This window comes from Amyelois transitella, chromosome 14 (genome assembly GCF_032362555.1).
Source record: "Amyelois transitella isolate CPQ chromosome 14, ilAmyTran1.1, whole genome shotgun sequence".
NCBI classification, from domain to species: domain Eukaryota; kingdom Metazoa; phylum Arthropoda; class Insecta; order Lepidoptera; family Pyralidae; genus Amyelois; species Amyelois transitella.
In genome coordinates this window covers 5951406-5969018 of record NC_083517.1, presented here as the reverse complement: position 1 = coordinate 5969018, position 17613 = coordinate 5951406, and the positions used below count along the sequence as shown (strand labels likewise).

Sequence of the window (17613 nt, the reverse complement as noted above, 5' to 3'; positions counted from 1 at the left end):
GTAATAATATATAAAAATAATTGGCAAAACAGCGTTTGCCGGGTCAGCTAGTATTTGATAAAGGAAACCGTTTTTATGTGATTATCATTTTTATTTGCAAACTACAGAGCAATCTGACACTAACAGAATATACATAAAACACTAAATTAATTCATCAGTGAAGTATATTATGACTTTATGTTTGTTAAAAACATGATAAATGAAAAAGTATGATAAGGAGGTCAAAACCTGAACAGTTTTAAAAACAATAGAAGACAATAGCCGCTTAAACTTTGTTGATAGCGAGTTTCGAAATATGCATTAGTTGTTGCTACGTCTAACATGTTAGTCGTGCGTTCAATGAGTTTCTACGCGCAACGCTAATTTGTGCATCATTTCTTGTATGCATTGTTTTACTGTTGCGTGCAAAAATTGCTGCTGTCATGCCCATCAATGATTTAGCGCTTTTCAATTGTTCTTGTCAAAGGCATCAGTTGTTACTACCGCGGGAAAGGGTTAACTTGTTGTGGTGTTCAGTTGTTGTTTTCGCGCTTAGTACCGCTCAACACGACGTAAGCTGATTTTGTCTCGCGTTGTTTTTCTTGCAACATTTGCAGTGTACCCAATGGAGTATCTGTGGAGCTCATCTTTTTCATCAGCTGAAAAATAAAAAAAATCTCTATTATTATTGCAAATTATAGAAATTTTGATATATAAAACTATTTTTGTTTTGCTTTTTGTGAAACAAACCTCCACGCCGACGATTGGGCTTTAAAATGAGATTTTTACTTTTTTTGGCCATACAAAATCACACAGGGGCGTAAGAAATGAACTCTGCTAACCCACTTCTGCACGACCTTCTTGATCAGTTTCCTACTTGATGTTAGGCATGAAGACGCCAGAATAGAAGTGTTCATACAATGATATGATCACGTCTATATCCCTTGTGGGGGACACTTGTGGGACTGATAAGCCACGTTTAGTTTTTTACAGGTTGCTAGTCCATCGCCTAAAAGAATCCCAAGCCTATTAGCCTATCCCTTAGTCACCTTAAACGACATCCCTGGGAACGAGATGGAGTGGTCCTATTCTTGTTTGTATTGCCGGGTGCAGCATGTTCACACGATTAAGACATTAAAATGCTTACCCCTTCTTGCACGACCTTCTTGATGCGTTTCTCTTGTTTATTCTTGCCAGGTCCTTTACCATGGAACTTGTGGGAAAGGTAGCGGAATGCCTCCTTGGGACAGAGCGGCCTGCCGTCGTCGTCCACATACTCCAACTTGATGTTGGGCCTGAAGCCGGGTTTCTCGCGGAAGTCTTGAAGGGGGCCCGAGTAGCCACCGCGTTCACGACGACCGTATTTGTCGTCCTCACTGTAGAAATCATTGTTATATAATGAATAAAGTTCGCATTCTTTGGCAATTGTCCCAATGGGGTACTTTATAAGGAGAGTATGAGAACTGAGATGAGAACCGAGAACTCGTATAATGGGCTACAAAGATTCCATGAAATACATTTATAGAACTAAATTCAACAGTCAAGAATGCAATCTGGTATTATTCTGATGAGATTGACAATCAACTTGACTTCAGGCATTATTTTCTTTGAAAATTAAACTGTCGTAAAGTACTAATACTAACCCGGCCGTCTTGTCTTCAATAGAGTAATGTCTTGCGGCTAACAGATGGTGGTTGGCGGGCCGCGGTGCTGGCATCTGTCCGCTACGTTCGAGGTAGCCCTGAAATTGTAAAATTTGTAAAGCCAAGTCTACATAGAGCAAGTAAACTTGCTTAGCCTAGCAATGCGTGCGAAGTACTTCGGCAAGCAGTTGCTAAGTAGTTTGTCCGTGGTTTGCCCACAGGCAAACTAAAACTAACACGAAATATTTATATCTATTTATAAATTAAAAGTTATAGTCTTCATTTGAAGCGGTTCCCGGAGCGACCTGGGTTTATAATTATTAAAAATATTTTTATTTTATATTTCATTTATCTTTCACATTTTTTACGAATTGTGAAACAGTATCCTTACAGTAAAGGGTTTTCCGAACCGAAATAAAGGCCGACGAGTTTGCATTTAAACTTATGAATGTAGATGAAGTGAAAAAAGGCCTGTGGTTTTTCCATTATTTTTGTAATCAGCGCGAAAATGACGAATATCAATAGCCATAAAATATGTTGTCATCGGCACTATTCCTCGGGAGTAGATACTAGGGTTGTGTTGGGCACCGACCTTGCTGAGCGCCAGCCGCAGCGCGCCGGCCACCCCGGCGCCCAGCGCGGGCTCGGCGCCCAGCGGCGCGGCGGGCGGCGGCGCGCGCTCCGCGGCCGGCTGCACGCGGCTCCACGCGCCCGCGCGCCCGCCCGCCTCCGCCTCGGGCTCGGGCTCGGCCTCCGCGCGCTCGAAGTCCTGGAAACGAGCACGAACGTTGAAAACCTCTGACATATCACATTTGTAGCGTTTGTCCCAGTTGCGTCAACGAATAATATCGCCGATTTTTTTTTAAATTTTTATCTTCTACTCGACGTGACGCTGCATCCAATCTATTTAATAGGGTGTCGCATGACAGATTTCAACCAAGAATTTGTCCTGGCTTAACGTATTGGTTGTTTTACTTGTTTTTTTTTAAAAAACTTACTACTTCTTGGTATGGATCATATCAAAACGATCACTACTTTCACACTACACTGAAAGAAAGTCTCAAATTACTCTTGATGATCCACTCGTCATGATTTGCTTAACGTGATCTCGGTTCCAAGCGATTTCATGAGGATATTGTCCAGCATCCAACAAATTTCAACCAACAATGTGGACGACCATTTGCTATTGAGTGTTGCACCACAAAACGAAGAACGTTTTTGGTGCGAACATAATACTAAAGAAAGTACATGTTACTCTTACCATGATCTGCTCGGCGTGGTCTCGGTTCCCAGCGAGTCCGTACGTGGGGATATCACCCAGTGTTCGACAGAATTCTGCCGTAGCGTCGAGTACCATGGACGACTCTGGTTCCTGCTCGGGAAACGTCGGCTCTTCCTTTACACGCTCTAAGATTTCTTCCACCTGCGCAAATATATATGATTGAGTAAATATATTCAATCGGATTTGATAGCCTGACGTAGTAGTATAATTCACTAGATCCTGGGTTTCATACTTAGGTATTCATGTAAAATTAATCTTACATGAATACCTAATTAAATTTAATCTTAGATGGGAAATTTTCATTTTATCTTAAATCAATGTTTTTTGTATAAAATTACTTTTTTAAAGGCTTCTTCGTGTGCAAAGCTCAATAGTACATATAACATTAATAAAGAAATAAGATTTTCTTTCAATTTATGTTCAAAAAAGATTTTTTTTATCTCACAATAAAACTATCAATATTTTAACAACTTTTCGACTTATCTGATAACATAATTTTCGGGCTTACCCTGGGCTGTGCCGTGGCAGCCTCCTGCCGCAGCCGGCGCGCGCGCGCCAGCGCCGCCTGCAGCTCGGTGTCGGGCTCGGTCTCGTGCTCGTCCACCGGTAGCCCCAGCTGCTCGGGCTTCACCTCTGAAACAACCGCATTAAACTGATTGTACTCGCTCTGTGACCATGGATCATTGTAAAATAATTCGAAACGTCTGACATAAAATAAAGGTATGTTACATGCGCGTTTAATAACAGCATTCATTTTTATATATCATAGCTATTTGGGAAATTGTTTTACCAATTATCGATGATCATCATTGGGTACAATCTGGGATCATGGTTATTATTGACCCCGGGCTCCTTGTCAGCCAGGTGAAGATGTAATCGGGATTAACGCCAGGAAGAAGATCATGTGCAGCAACCATTTTGCACATCCATTTCACCAAATTAATTGCAAAAAGCATCTGGCTCATTTTACGCCATCTTTGATATATTATGTTGATGTATGTATAACCAAATCAAAGTTATTACCTGTGTCGTCGGTTTCAAGAGGCGCCATGCCCGCGTCATAGTCGTCGACATCTATAGGTTCCTCTTTGGCTTTCTTCCGTAACTTGCCCTGCGACGATTAAAAACGTTTACCAATTGATCTCACAACAAAATCACAATTATTTTTGATCTTTGACCTGACAGCAAATAAGTATACATATTATAGTATCACCCGCAGTAGGAATAAAATATAAGTTTCGAAATCAGATAATTTCACAAAGCAAAATTAGCGTCATTTATTCCTATAGAGTAGTATTCGCTAGTTGGGCAGCAAGCTAGCAACTCAATTGAAACGTTGTAATTAATTAAAATATGTATAACCAAAAGCTACTCACCTTTCTCTTGGGTTTCTTGAACTTGGCTTGAATTTCTGCCTCGTTCATGTAGTCTGAAGCCAGTCTCAGCTCGGGCATTTGTAGAGACTCCAGCCTTTTCTCTATGCCGCCCTGCATTCGCTCGCGGCGCTAACAACATACGTTTCTTTTCTTAATATCAACATTAAACAGGTTTATTAAGACTAAAAAAAGCGTAGTAAAAAAACTTAATTGAAATTGCTTCATCCGTTTGTTTTGTGATATGATGCCACAGATAGAAACACAGACTGACATACACGATAAACTTACAACACTCCACTTTTCTATTTGAAGCTATTTAAAAATATTTTCATACAGATCGCAACAGCAGCCTCACACAACTCATACATTGAATCTGGCTCTATCAATCATGGTTACCTGGTCTATTCAATAAGTGATAAATCATTAATGCTACTGAGAACATTAAGACGAAATTTCACTCATAATCCTAGAAGAAAATTTGATGGAAATGAGTATCACACATCAAAACACTCCTTCTTTCGAATCGTAAACTAATCCCTTCTTCGTGGTGACCAAAACCAATCTATGACAAAACTGCTATTTCAATGAGCATCTCACCAGCATTTCCTTGAAACGCTCAGCCTCAAGCGCGTCTTCGTCTCCAATACGGAAGCCTTTCTTCTTGCTGGCGTCTCCGGGCTGGATTTCTTCGTCATACTTGGCCAGCACGGGCCGCGAGTAGCCCAGGGCAGCGGCCTCGAGGTCCGCTTCATCATCGTACGCTTGGTAACCAGCTTTGGCCTTCTTGCGGTCTTCTATGTTCTGGTCAAAGGAAATAAGAGTTGAAATGTCGAATATGATTTTTTTATTTTATGATTGACTTTTTAGATTTGAGCTAATACATTGTTTAATCTTGTACTTTATTTGGAAACTCCAATATTTATTAAGACATTTTACTAATATTCTATTCAAATTCACAAATTTTTCGTCAATATATCTGTTTTTTGACTAACCTTTTTGTACTTTTCGTCGTCCACAATATTGACGTTTACTAACACGTCTTCGCTGTCTTCAGCAAGCACGTCTTTATCTGCCAAAGTCAGGACCACTTCACGTTCGTCACCCAGCTGGAATTTAAAAATATCTATTGTTATCACATAACAAGGTTTTGTTCAATTTATTATTAAACTTGGAGGAATACGAAATGAAGATTTCTTTGTTAATTTATGTATTATATCCCTCTTTTAGCTGTAATGCGAGATGTAAAGTACAACAACAGTAATATTCAGTACTTGTGTTATATTAAGATAAACCATTAAAAAAAGTATGTTTGTTCAAAAACGGCAAAACCTTATTTTTAAGGGTTGAGATAAACCTCGAAAACAAACACCGATAAGCGTATATTTTGTTCTAAAGTTCTGTCCACACAGACTACGTCAGAGTCACGGGTACTAGCTAGTTTGATTGCAATAATTACCGCATTGATATCGTGCGCCACTCGGAGCCCTCGCAGATGTTGTGACACGTAACTTTGCGCGCGATCCTGTTTCTCCTCTTCAGCGACTAACGCCGAGACGCCAAACTCCGCGTCCAGTTCGTCCAACATCGCCGCCTGGTTAAAAATGAATTAATCAATATGACTATAGAAGATTGAGGCTGTAATATAACATATTTTTGACTCTTTGGAGTAGGACCTTCCCATCTTTTACCCGTGGATGTTGCAAACAGGGACAAACCCCAGGAGGATATAATGATTGCGTAAGGAACATTATGTTTACGTTAAGTGTAAATGTGGGTATGACCAAACTTACTATTTTTTAATATCTATATTTTTAACATATTTTAAGTGTAGTTAAATAATGATAGGAAGCACATTAATATCTTGTGATAATACTCTCATCTATGCACAGTAAACGCATACCAACCTACCCAAATTCACTGCAATTCGCCTCTATTACCGCGTTATAAGTTCCGTGGAGAGTAACTTAATATGCGGTTGATTGTACTAATAAAAAATGAACTCACTCTCTTAGCAGCCTCTCTCTTCTGCCGCTCGATTTCCCTCGACTTCTTCACCCAAGCCAGCGCGTCATCCTCTTCTGGCTCGTCCGCTAATAGAGTAGTTTGTAATCTGACAAAGAAAAAATATATTAACCACCTTCCCATTAAAACTAACATTTATTAACAAAAAAAAACTAGGAATATCACGCTGTTATCAGTGAAAAGGATGAATGAAATTATCATACGCTTTTTTGGCAAAATTTCAGAATAATTTTTTTAAGCAATTTGGTGTAAATCAAGGTCAAACAGTAATAAATATGACGCGTATTATAGTACTTTATTAAACATGATAAACATGGGTGAGACTGATTTATAAATGACTCACTTCTGTTCCATTTTACGTTTCTCTTTGCGCTGCTCAAGTTTTTCACGTAATTTTTCCGACTTTTTCTGTTCCGAGATATTGGCAGCTGGCTTGTGGTAGAACTCGCCAAGATCATCCTTGAACTTGCCATCGTCTGAAATATGAAAGGTATCAGTAGCTACTTACCTATATCAGCATTTGCTTGCTCTGATTAATTCATAAATCATTCAAATTCTCTAAAGAATTAGTAAGAAGATAAAGTACACTGCTGCAAATTCAATATAGAAAGTACCGACACATCTTTGCATGTTGTCCATTTTTTTGGTTTGTATGAAGATGAGGTCATCGGTAGCTGTTGTAGATGTAATACAATGCGGGATATTATTAAAATTAAAATTACTTGAGTGAAATTTTTTCATGTTTTGTGATGTGTTTCACCTTTTGTTTGTGCCTCAATAGCTGGCTAGGTTTCACTACCTTAAAATAATGTTGAACTTACCGGCTGGTTTCTCAGCGACCTCTAGCGGCTTGAGGCCGAGTTTGACTCGCAGTCGGTTGGTCTCCTCTATGGAGAGGCTCTCTTGCGCCGCGCCGCCTGCGTTTTCGCTCGTAGCGGGCGATGGGGAGCGATCGCGCGTGCGTTTGCTTTTTTCACTGTAATTTCATACTTTATTATATATACAAATACCTAGTTCATTCTTACAGTTTTAATTGAAGTAAAGAGACACTTTTAAGAAAATCAGACACAAGAGCAGTCTCCAATGATTCGGCTCTTATTATCAGAAGGTTGGTAAGAGCCATGTGTGGCAGTGGAATAATATAGTACCGAAATACAGAAAGGTAATTTAGCTGGAGACATAAGTTGTCTGAATGTAAAACATGTGTTAAAGTTGCTCAACCTTTTTTAGGGACAAGACTCCATAACTGTAACATTTGTGGTTGGTTTTAGTAAAACGTTGCAGAAAAGAGAAATGAGAGATAATTAAAAAAAAATGATAGAATAAAGGCATTCTTTATTTGGACTTCTTTTACAAATTAAAAGGAGTCGTGGATTTAGCTATAGACACGAGATCCAGCTAGACGCTGCCAGAGGATAACCAACTACTTGGGGAACGCTGATAGTCCAAAGGTGAAGACCCGGGACGCGTGCGCGCGCTTTTATAGGGGCCATACATTGTGATTTGCAAGTTCTTGTGTGTACCCTGGATGTGCCTTTTGACCATAATCCTGGATTGCTTAAGTCAATTTTTTACACTATGTCCCATCTAACCACATTATTTTGTGTATGTTAAATACTTAAAACAAGTTAACCTGTGTGCCGGTTCATCCCGAACGCGTAGTTCGCGAGCGCGGCGATCTCGCTCGCTGGCTGGACTACGACTGCGCGAGTGTTTAGCGCCATCTTCGTAGAACAAGTGCGAGTCCACCGGCACTTCCTCCACTGCAACAACAGGGAGATATGTCGTTCAAATTTATATTGTTTAAAAATGTGTTGACCATCTCTTTCCCATAGATGTCGTAAAAGGCGACTTGGGATTCCTTTATTAAGCTATAATATTTACATTTTTATCTCTTACTAAGGGGGTTGAGACAGTGCAAAGATTGGAAGGTGACATTCAGATGTTTGGCTTAATAATGGATTTAAGATTCAATTAGTGATAGATTGCTAGCCAAGAATCCCAAGTTTATAAGCTTATCCCTTAGTTTTTAAAACAACCATGAGATATAGATGGAGTGGACCTATTCTAAAGTTCCAGGAACCATATGATACAACATACATTCAACTCATTCTATTTCTATGATATAAAACCCTTCCCTTCATTACTGACTGACAGTACACAGTGGAAACTGTCCACAGAACTGAAATTGAGCATTGGTATTAGAGAGTAGACTAGGAAAGCTTTTTTCAGATTCAAATTCTAATTTCAGGAAATTATATATCTTTTTTTTTCTTAAATTTCGGATAGGATGTTATCATCTATTTAAAAGTTTATTGATGTTCAAAACTATCAGGTAATTTTAATACTATGTAAATTCATTCCCTGCTAGTCAATCTTCTGAAAATTATGTAAAGTCTAAAAACCAAAAATACATTTTATGATGTGTATGTATGTTTGAACTCAATAACTTTTAAATTTGCAGTCTGATTTTGATGAAATTTGGTAAATACGATAGGTATAAGAATTTGCAAGTTGTTAGGCATCAAAATAGTTTGAAATTATGAATGTAGTATATTGAATGGTCTGTTTGTGGTAACAACTAGTATTTATGGAATTACAATCTTTAGGCTACTCTCTAGAGAGGAGGAAACCAGAAGGAGGATGATGTATTGCAATATTATAAAAGGAAAAACAAAAGAAAGGTAAATGAATCAGCAATATAAAAAAAAAAAAAAATTATCAGATTCAGAAACATTAACTGTTTTTTATGTCATACACAATAAAATACTAAAATTTACAATGGTGATCTTTGTAATTTTGGATATTTTTAATAGGTCCAGTAAATAGCAGATTAACATGACCCCGGTATGGATTTGGTTAGTATGAACAGATGGCTAGGGCACAAAAAAGGACTGTACATGGTAATTATTTTAAGTTAAAACTTGCTCATACATTGTAATCATGTATTTATTCCTTGCAATGTAGACAGAGCTAACAATCTTGAAAAGAATGAAAGGCCATGTTCAGCTACATGGCCTAATGATGGAACTGAGATCGAATTGTAACAGCGGTTGCAAGTCCATTGCCTACAAGAAGAATCTCAAGCTAATGAGCCTTTTCTCTAGTCGGTGTTACAATATCCATAGGAAATCTATGGGGTATTCTTAATTCGAAAGTGCCGGGAACCACACGGCACTTCAAACTTATTTTTCATTGTTTTCAGTAAGAAGAAATTTATTTCAATATCTATACACAAAAAATGAGAAATAAAAGTAATTGATACCTCATTATTTATTTCATTTTACTGACTGGTTTTAATTTGATTACTTGAAAAGTAGGTACATTTATATAATATACTATCATTTACTATTGAGGCATTCTACCATACCCACCTTATTACTTCAGTGCTGAGCGTATGTGGTCCACTCAGATGCCACCTTACTCTGAAATAATGAGCAAACTTTGCCATTATCATGTCAAATATAATTATCACCAGCACTCATGATGATTTCAGTTTATCACATGTTTGTATCAACACTGTCTCGTTTCGTTATAATTTTGTAACTTAAGATTCTTTAAAACATGGATATCTGAACCATGATAAGTGCACGGTGTAAAAAAGATAAAACCAATACTAACCGTCAGGAGAACGATCCTTTTTGCGGTCCTTGTGTTTCCTATGCTTTTTTCTTTCACGCTCTTCACCTTCCAAAGGCGATCTTGAGCGACTACGATGCTTCTTCTTTTTAGATTCCTTCTTGTGTTTCTTTGACCCCATATTTTAGTAAAATGTAATGCTGTTTACTGTTTGAGTTATCGAAACGATACGTTATACTGATAAAAACTATAATTCTTGTTAAATTGAGCGAAAACAAAAATCTTCACGTTTCAGATCCAAGTTTATTTCGCCATCTTGTTTTGTTGATTTGTTTTTTTTTTACTTGTCGTGACAATGACATTAGTAAATATTTTTTTTACAAAAATCTAGGTGAAGATTATCATCCTTTTTAGCCCTACGTTATGAATTTTAGTTAGAGGCTTTATAAAACAACAAAGAATAAGAAAAACCTCATCTGTCTGCCCAAGCATAGGGATATTTATTGAATCAGTTCAATTTCAGTTAACATTGGCACGGTGTAGTGCTGGTCGGCCAAAACTATACGAATAAGGTGCCAAGTGTGAAAGAAAGTGCCAAAGGGCAATGACTGTCACACGGACGAATAGATACTTAGTCTGAGGGTTACCACTTTAGACGTTACTCTTCCGGAAATAGAAACCAGAGTTATTTGCCGCAGAGTTATTGTAGCAAAACCGATGATACACCGCTTCTCCTGCAACCACACAACCGCTGGTTGAATTGAGTTGGTATGGAAAGTGTCGGTAACGGTATTCGTCCTTCGATGCATCCCTCGTCTATAACTACAGCCAAGTCTCTGAAGCGGATCTATCCAGAACCGCGGTGGAGATGGAGACACCCTTGGGTTATCTATTATTAGGGTTGTGCTTTAGCGTTTTCGGCTATCGGAACTGCTGAAGAAGTAGGTACTTTAGTAAAACTGAGATGGACAACCTCCTTTTAATCCCTGTTTCTCTATTAAACTATGCATATCATCTCTTTATCACTCATAAATTACGCGCATAAAGCGTGATGATATTCGCGTTGTAGGGATAGAGCCAACAGTGTCGAAAACTATTAAAGACTTAGGTAAACTAACTGGACAGAAGGCGAAGCAGTTGTTAGGTACAAATTATTTTTTTCTTGCCTACCGGACCAGTATGAAACTTTTTTACGACATCCATGGGACAGAGATGGAGTGGTCATAATCTAAACTGCCGGAAACCACACGCCTATATATTTTTAAGGATTTCTCGGAAGATTACATATGATTAACGATCTCTGTATTGTACGCACCTACAAAAAGTAAATTACTTGCAGACACTGTCCTTAAACTATAAATAGGTAGGTTTTACATTTAACTAATAATGAGCTAAGCGTGACATGAGGATAAGTAAGTATCCGTTTGTATTATTGTTATTTCAATTGTGATATTTTTCTATGGCTGTAAATATTTCGTGCTCATGTAAAAAATACGTATAAAAACCAAATTAACCAATGCAATTTATAAGTATCTAGGTATATGTATTCTTCATATCGTGCTTACCTATATAAATCCCGGGCTTGAGTTCAATTTAGATCATTCTTCAAAATGATGGTGAGTATTTACCAACATTCCCGAGGAGCAATAGCTTGTGTATGAGATTTTTTCCGAATTTTATATTTAGTCTTAATATATTACTCATATCAATATTATCTTTTGTTTTCCATCAGCGATCTACGCTGCTTATTGTTGCAATCTGGATTCCAGTTTCTATCGTGTTCGCAAGTAGAGACATTCGATCTCAAGGTTAGTAACTAATGTGGTAGTATTATATATGTATATATTCTTACGCCAAACAAAATTTGACAGTATTAGCTTTTACACATTCTGAGTTTGATTTGAGTTTTTGATATTGGATACAACTTAATTAACACAAGTTAAACGATTTTAAACTACTGTTCACTGCATATGCAAGAGATACCTTAATTATCTACTTATGCATTTACAGGCAGCAATGGCTGGCATGCCAGTGGCGCTTATAATGGTGGAGACTTTTCCAATACCGGCACCGCGGCTCATTCCCGATCCCAAGGAGGGTGGGATGCGGGCCTGGGACGATCAATTGGTTACGGCTATGGAGGAATCTGGGGCGGGTTTTCGAGTAGCAACGCGGGTAGAAGTGCTGGCGACAGAAGGTTATCCGGAAGCAATTCTTGGGCTTCAAATGGAATAAACTCTAATAATTACCGTTCCAATGGAGGATTGAGAGGTAATTCCGGATGGGACTTGGGGTCCAATGGGTTGGACAATGACGTTACTTCGAAATGCTGGAAGTCGTCGTGGTAATCAAAGACTACTTATGTGAATGAAAGACCACGACTTGAATCAAAGAAAAAATTAAATTTAAAAAGGTAGGTAGCTAAATATCTAGGTACCCACTAAGTTATATGTATTTATTTAACCTTTTTCTCTACTCATAAAATGTTCATCAAAAGTTTAATAAAGCAAGTTCCTTTAAAGTTTATTTTTATTTTAGTAAATTCTGCTGTAGTCTGTCTCGGTAGTGTATTTAAGGCGAGGCCTTGAGTCCGCCTGACCACGATCCTACTGTATGACCCTATGTAACCCTATAACAGGGAATCAACCGAATGAATATTTTTTGATGCAATGCGCTTGTCAAATGTGCTAAGAACTTATTAACTTACCAAGTTACCTAGAAGATACCTACCTACTTAAAAATTCTTTGTTTGCATATGCAACACAGAAAGGGTGGAACCGGTATTATCGCACCCCCATTGATTTAATTGAATCTATCATGATTATTGTATGCTTAAGAGTAGCAGTCTCAAAAATAAATAAGAAAACTAACATTTTCTAATCATGCATAGATCAATAGAGAAATATTAACTATGCAATATAAATGTTTGAGTGTTATACATTATACTTAGTTAGGATCGTCGTGATAACAGATGATGATACGGGCCACTCGATCTCTTCATGTAAGTAGAAAGAGGAGGTGACTAACGCATTTGTTTCACACTTAGGGCTTAAAAGACTAGATATATGTAAAGAAGGGAACATGATAGGAAAAGCCTTTTATAATGTAGGTACCTATATAATAATATCTACATATTTTTCCCTGAATATATCTTTTAGTCTTACGGTGTAGACAGAGTCAACTATTTAAGACGCAGATAGGGACAAGCTCATCAAGTCCATCGCCTAAGAGAAGACTCCCAAGTTTACAACCCAACCAACGCCTTTGATTGATTTTTGCAATCTGCATGGGAAGAGAAGCAGCTGCCAAACCCTGTTTTATCTCCGCCACTAGACCAGTATGGAATCAATAATAAAATTCTACACACGCGTCTAGTCGCTTCATTATTAGTCTGAAAATCACAGAGTAGCAGCAACAAATGTACCTAACTAGGCAGGTGAAGCTGTCTACAAAATTAATGAACCCATCGCTCCAATCAAACCGAGGTTTGAACAAAGTTAATGTTCAATTTCAGTTCAATGAAGATAGACGGGCAGAAAGAAGGAAAAATGCTTGCCAAAGTTTGTATTTACATACTTTACTATTCAATCAAAAACTTGATAAAAATTCAAAAACAACTGAACGTACCACTGAATTAAATAATATAGTTTCTAATACTTATAATTAAAAATTAGGATGATGGTGAAATAGGGATATAATAATAAAACCTTTTCCTTTTATAAACTAATAGACATGCTACCTTCCAAAAGCATTGGATGAATTAGAATATTTTCCATTGTAATTAAGGCAAATATACATGGAAAAATTATTTGGAATACCTACCTAGTCATAATAAGACCAGGTAAATTGTTCACAAAAGATATTAAATGAAATAATTAAAGTTAATTTTCGGTAGATGACAATAATGAGTTGATTAAGGTAAAATTAGGTATTTTTTAATTGGTTAATTTCTTTTTTAGTAGTTGTAATTATGATTCCGTTTCAAGAAGGTAGTTAAGGTGAACGCTGTTGTAAAGTTTTGAAAGGTGCAAAAGATATTATACATTAAAAAAAATATATGTTTGTTTAATAAATAAGTAATTCTAATTCCAGTAAGATATTCACATAAATACGAGAATGGGGCCGAGGAATCCTATGAAATAAAAATAATATTAAGTACAGTGTTTTTAAGATCACTAAGATTTATAACATGTAAGAAACATGTTATAAATCCCCTTAGCAAAAGTTGTTCAATATTTCTTGTTGTATCAAAAATTTTCTGAAACATCTTATGTGGAACTCTAGGAGAAATTTCGCTCATACGAACTTGCAGGTAAAAGAAATTCTGTGAGAATATTTGTCTAAATCCCGGATTCATCATAAAGCCATATCTACAGCTGAACGTGGCCTTTCAGTCTTTTCAACTTTGTCCATTCCGCAAGGGATATAGACGTGACTATACTACACCTTATATAATATGCCTTGTATAATACACATAATTTACAACACCTTCAGAAGTAGTAAAGTAGATAAACTCAAGTCACATTTAGGTTGTACCACGTTGTTGTGCTCTAAAAGTAGTGAGTGATGAAATATAACTTCTATGTCTTTAATATATACTAGTCGTATACAATGAGCAGACTCTGAGCGACCCGATTACGACTTACAATGGTTTTGTATCATCGTAACAATAACCATTTGAACTTATTAGGCGTTTTAACGTAAAAGTATTATTTTATTGCAATTTATTTAATTTTTAGATTAAAAGGAAGAAAGAAGATTTTGAAAAATGTTTGGCAAGTCAGCTCGCTGATATCATCAAAAATATAGGTCTGAGCACAAATTCAAAAATCAATAAAGTAACTTGGTGGGCGAACATGGCAACAGCGAGTTTTGTGGTTTACTGCTGCCTACAAACCGTAGCGCTCGTGACAGCACAAGACAGCAAACGACTATTCGAATGCTTCAGTGTTTTAAGCTTCTGTATGATGGGAATAATAAAACTATTTTCTTTGCGGATGTACCGAAAAAGATGGCTGCATTTATTGGCTCAAATGAAAAAACTAGAAAATAACCATATTCATCTCGAAATACCTGATGGAGAGTACGAATCTGACAATGAGTCTCTTGATATGACAACTTTTGTTCAAGATTACACGGCACAATTTGATGAAACTTCAAGTTTATTGTCCCGGGTATACAGGTCTACGGCAGTAGTTTTTATACTATCGCCGTTCATAGAATACATATACCTCAACTTGACTGGCGGTTCTTCTGAATACCCTCATATTCTTCCTTGCTGGGCTCCGCTAGACAAGATGCATATTGTAGGATATTTAGTGACAATTATTTTCGAATGTATAGCTGCTATTTACTGCGTGGTTGTACATCTAGCATTCGATTGTTCTTCAGCAGGAGTAATGATTTTTGTAAAAGGCCAGTTTCTATTATTACGTAAATATACCGAAAACATAGCGGGTAAAGGAAAAAAATGCGATATTATCGAGAAAAGAGACAAGCGCGCAAATTATCGCATCAAATACAGCCATCAAACATCAATATTATTAAAAAAGTAAGTAAGTAAAAAAGGGTACTCTACTACTTATTTCTTTGGCAGGCTGTCAAAGAATTGAGCACAATTTAAGGGATTCCACTTATAATATAGTCCACTCCACCCAACCCAACACACGTCTCGATTCTCCAAATATTTTTTTTAAGCGAACTTAAATACATATTGGGGAAAGTTTACGAGCACAACCACCATAGACCTCATCTTGCTTTCCATTATAGAGATTCAGATCAAACGCACTCACTTGATTAAAGTTGAAATTTAAAAAAAAATTAAGTAACATATATGCAGAGACCGTGGAATACTTCACCCAATTATTATTCCACAATTATTATAATAGGGTGTGTTTACGTGATTTATACATAGTTGTGAGCTTAACCAATATTTTTTATCATTCTACAGCATTGTAAAAGAGTTTGAAAACTTACTAAAGAACATCATGGGAATATACTATTCCGTAGTCACTCTAACACTGTGTTCAGTCGCAATGCGCTTGAAGACGGTAAGTAAACATTTGTTATTATCAATTTTTATATCGCACTTTCAAAACAACAAGTGAGATTTATTTAATCGAAAAGATGTAACCGTGGTCTAATGGACTTTGTGCGTACATAATGTAAAAAACTATGTTATCTGGCTTATTTTTGTATTAATTTGAAATCTCTATCGACCATTCTTTAATTAAATTGTTCAGATGTTCTCATGATGTGTTTCAGGAAGTGCTTAGCCCCGCTCAACTTCTTTCGCTTTTGCAATACTTGGGAGGTACACTAACTCAACTTTTTTTATTCTGTTACTACGGAGATGCTGTGTGCGAAGCCGTACGTAGCTAACGACCTTTATATATATAAATATTGGCCTTTTATTAAACTTAGACTTATTTGTTTTTAGTTGCCTGCAGGGACCCTCTGTACATACTAGTGATGTGCCGGATGGTTAAAAATGTATATCCGCGAATACGGATATTTAGTGTCAAGATCCGCGGATACGGATCTTTATTTTTTACTAAATCAGTGTCGGCACACGGAAGTGTTTACGATCCTCATCTTAACAAACTTTTGGGGGACAAAGCTGCCAAGTTACTGTCTTTGAAAAATCATTTAACTACCATTACTTAATTTCAATTATGATTAATAATTTTTTCAAGTTCCTGTAATTTTCTTGTGTTCACTTGTGTCGTCTAATATTTACACCTTATATAGTAAGCAGTATTAATTTACTTTAATTATAAATAATAAAAGTATTATAAATAATAAAAGTATTATTTATAATTAAAGTAAATTAATACTGCTATCTATCTATCTAATTAAAGAATTAGAATAGTCATTCAATTAGAATTAATTTTTAGTTTTCTCATCATCTCATAGTTATTAAAGTGATGCTATTATAATTTTAATGGTTTATGGAATTTCATAGTTTTTAATTCTACTTAATCCCTATGTACAATTACAAAATAAGATTAATAATGTAAAAGATCCGTAAGAAATTCATGAGAAAAGTAACGGATACAGAAACGGATCTTTATTGTCCCTCGGATATCCGCGGATACGGATACGGATATCCGGAAAATCACTAGTACATACAAACAAAGACCATAGATTTTACCATCGCATTTCAGAGTACGGTGTGGCTCGGGCAAGGACCTACAGGCGCCTCGTACTGGTGCATCAATCCACGGAGTCGCAAAAAATTGGCAATACTTTCTGTAGGTTTGGTGCGGTCTCATCGACTAAGAGCGGGCCCGTTCCACTTCCTAGACCTACCGTCATTTACTATGGTAACTCATTATACTTATATTTTATACGTATGTAGGTTCTTTATGTGGTCTAGGGTTGCACTAAGACAGGATTTCCCGAAATTCCTAACGAGATTTTTTTATATACGTGGGCAGAACTGCGGGTATCATTTATTTTTAAAACATTTACTAATTCACGGTTTATGACATGCGAACAAGCTTTTCTTTAAGAATAGGAGACAATAAATCTTTCTTATCATTTTGCAGATAGTACGTGCCGCTTACAGCTATTATGCAGTCTTAGGCAAGGCTTAATTTGAAATATATGATGATATAACCTTCAGAATAATAATAAATTGTGAAAAGTTTTGCACGTCAATCACAATAAATGGTAGATGAAATGGAAAGCTCACTGGTAGATAATTACTAACCTTTACAATTTTATGGTT

At 36.7% G+C, this 17613-nt stretch overlaps 3 protein-coding genes across 3 annotated transcripts; 2 read left to right on the top strand and 1 right to left on the bottom strand.

The window, feature by feature from the left end:
• Positions 1-82: 82 nt before the first annotated feature.
• On the bottom strand, positions 83-10200 carry LOC106141106 (U4/U6.U5 tri-snRNP-associated protein 1). The gene is made up of 16 exons (XM_060947837.1): positions 9924-10200; positions 7936-8065; positions 7124-7278; positions 6646-6778; positions 6285-6390; positions 5737-5871; positions 5273-5386; positions 4878-5081; positions 4281-4409; positions 3928-4015; positions 3413-3537; positions 2884-3045; positions 2215-2391; positions 1623-1720; positions 1127-1355; positions 83-638 (listed from the first exon to the last, which is right to left on the bottom strand). Exons 1-16 carry the CDS (start codon positions 10060-10062, stop codon positions 513-515), a joined length of 2250 nt encoding a protein of 749 aa, XP_060803820.1. The 5' UTR covers positions 10063-10200; the 3' UTR covers positions 83-512.
• Positions 10201-11417: 1217 nt separating this feature from the next.
• LOC106136680 (ATP-dependent RNA helicase A) lies at positions 11418-12372 on the top strand. Its single transcript, XM_013337304.2, has 3 exons — positions 11418-11497; positions 11614-11689; positions 11892-12372. Exons 1-3 carry the CDS (start codon positions 11492-11494, stop codon positions 12227-12229), a joined length of 420 nt encoding a protein of 139 aa, XP_013192758.2. The 5' UTR covers positions 11418-11491; the 3' UTR covers positions 12230-12372.
• Positions 12373-14151: 1779 nt separating this feature from the next.
• On the top strand, positions 14152-17566 carry LOC106136674 (uncharacterized). Its single transcript, XM_060947759.1, has 6 exons — positions 14152-14193; positions 14621-15432; positions 15832-15931; positions 16146-16194; positions 17048-17206; positions 17432-17566. The coding sequence occupies exons 1-6, from the start codon at positions 14152-14154 to the stop codon at positions 17482-17484; spliced, it is 1215 nt and encodes a 404-aa protein (XP_060803742.1). The 3' UTR covers positions 17485-17566.
• The last annotated feature ends 47 nt before the right edge of the window (positions 17567-17613 follow it).

Coding starts and splice junctions, on each gene's coding strand:
- LOC106141106 (XM_060947837.1), bottom strand. CDS start 10,062: ATGGGGTCAAAGAAACACAAGAAGGAATCTAAAAAGAAGAAGCATCGT. Junction 4,410..4,877: donor AGCGTTTCAAGGAAATGCTG/GTGAGATGCTCA, acceptor GTATGTTGTTAG/CGCCGCGAGCGAATGCAGGG. Junction 3,046..3,412: donor CTGCCACGGCACAGCCCAGG/GTAAGCCCGAAA, acceptor ATATTTGCGCAG/GTGGAAGAAATCTTAGAGCG.
- LOC106136680 (XM_013337304.2), top strand. Junction 11,690..11,891: donor TAGAGACATTCGATCTCAAG/GTTAGTAACTAA, acceptor ATGCATTTACAG/GCAGCAATGGCTGGCATGCC.
- LOC106136674 (XM_060947759.1), top strand. CDS start 14,152: ATGTGGAACTCTAGGAGAAATTTCGCTCATACGAACTTGCAG. Junction 15,433..15,831: donor ACATCAATATTATTAAAAAA/GTAAGTAAGTAA, acceptor ATCATTCTACAG/CATTGTAAAAGAGTTTGAAA. Junction 16,195..17,047: donor GCTTTTGCAATACTTGGGAG/GTACACTAACTC, acceptor ATCGCATTTCAG/AGTACGGTGTGGCTCGGGCA.